At 42.0% G+C, this 1,128-nt stretch overlaps 1 protein-coding gene across 1 annotated transcript; it reads left to right on the top strand.

Moving 5' to 3' along the window:
• Window positions 1–78: 78 nt before the first annotated feature.
• LOC129572059 (uncharacterized) lies at window positions 79–1,107 on the top strand (the record flags this gene model as incomplete). The annotated part of the gene is made up of 3 exons (XM_055451967.1): window positions 79–89; window positions 211–756; window positions 855–1,107. Coding segments are annotated over exons 1-3 (810 nt in total), but the record flags the coding sequence as incomplete, so codon positions are not given.
• Window positions 1,108–1,128: the final 21 nt, after the last annotated feature.

Genomic DNA, 1,128 nt, shown 5'->3' with positions numbered 1-1,128 from the left:
ATCTCAAAAAAGCATTTATTTTTGTGATCAAAAATTACATATTTGTCGAAAAAAACCAATTCTTGTTCTAAAAACACAATGGTTGTGACGTGTTGAGAGTGCAATATTGTCTGTCATCCATTCATCCAAAAAATAGACATACAAACATCCACACACAGTGTTCACAAATCGCAAAATCTCTAATTTTAAAACAATTATTTCTTGACACAGGTGGAGTATGGAGCAGAAATCTCAGTCGAAACTCAAAGAAGCCTCTGATGCATTCAATGCATTAACAAAAGTCCGAAAACAAGCCAAATTCGAAGAGATTCGCGCTGGGTTGAAATCTGGAACATACACGGCTAAGTCAAATGACAAACCAAACCGATCAGTAGCATACGATCTGCTGAAACTAATCGTCGACAAAGAGGGAAAAGAAATGCACTGCTTCTTTTACTGTCCAACGTGTGAGGAATCCGCAGAACCATCGATCATTTTCGCCGATACTCGCAAAGGAACGTTGAAACTGCTAACTCACTTCCGAAACCACGAGACGAAGGCGGTGCCTGCAAAAGATGAACCTGGAGAAGTGACGGTGAAATCTCCTGTTGGTGTGAAAGTTCAAACGAGCAAGGCTATTCAGCATACCACGAAATCATACGTTTTTGATGCAAATACATTGTCATTGGCTTTGTCAAAAATGACATCGATTGGTCACAGCCATGGTATTCTCGAACCGGACGCTGTGAAGTCATTGCTGCCATCAGCAGCCGAATGGTTAGTTATTCAGAAATTTGGCTAAGAAAAGTGTTGGTTATAATTGCAAATGTTCGAAATCACTTATTTTTCTCTCTCAATTTCATCTTTTTTCTTAGGTCATTGGATTGGACTGATGACACAGCTCGTGTCACAGCAATCATCAATCATGAATATCCAAATGAGGTCGCATCTGGCAGCAAGCCGTCTAAGACGACTGAGCACAAACCGGGATATTCTCGCCAACAATTGGAAGCAGCCAAAGCCAAAGCCAAAGCCAAAGCCGAAGCCCAAGCCAAAGCCGAAGCCAAAGCCGAAGCCAAAGCCGAAGCCAAAGCCAAAGCCGAAGCCAAAGCCAAAGCCAAAGCTAAAGTCAAAGCCAAAGCCAAAGCC

The sequence above is a fragment of the Sitodiplosis mosellana genome, unplaced genomic scaffold (assembly GCF_009176505.1).
Source record: "Sitodiplosis mosellana isolate CC-2019 unplaced genomic scaffold, AAFC_SMos_1.0 Smas_scaffold_4057, whole genome shotgun sequence".
NCBI lineage: Eukaryota > Metazoa > Arthropoda > Insecta > Diptera > Cecidomyiidae > Sitodiplosis > Sitodiplosis mosellana.
Note: the sequence above shows the minus strand (reverse complement) of the source record. Positions and strands in the feature narration are given on the sequence as shown.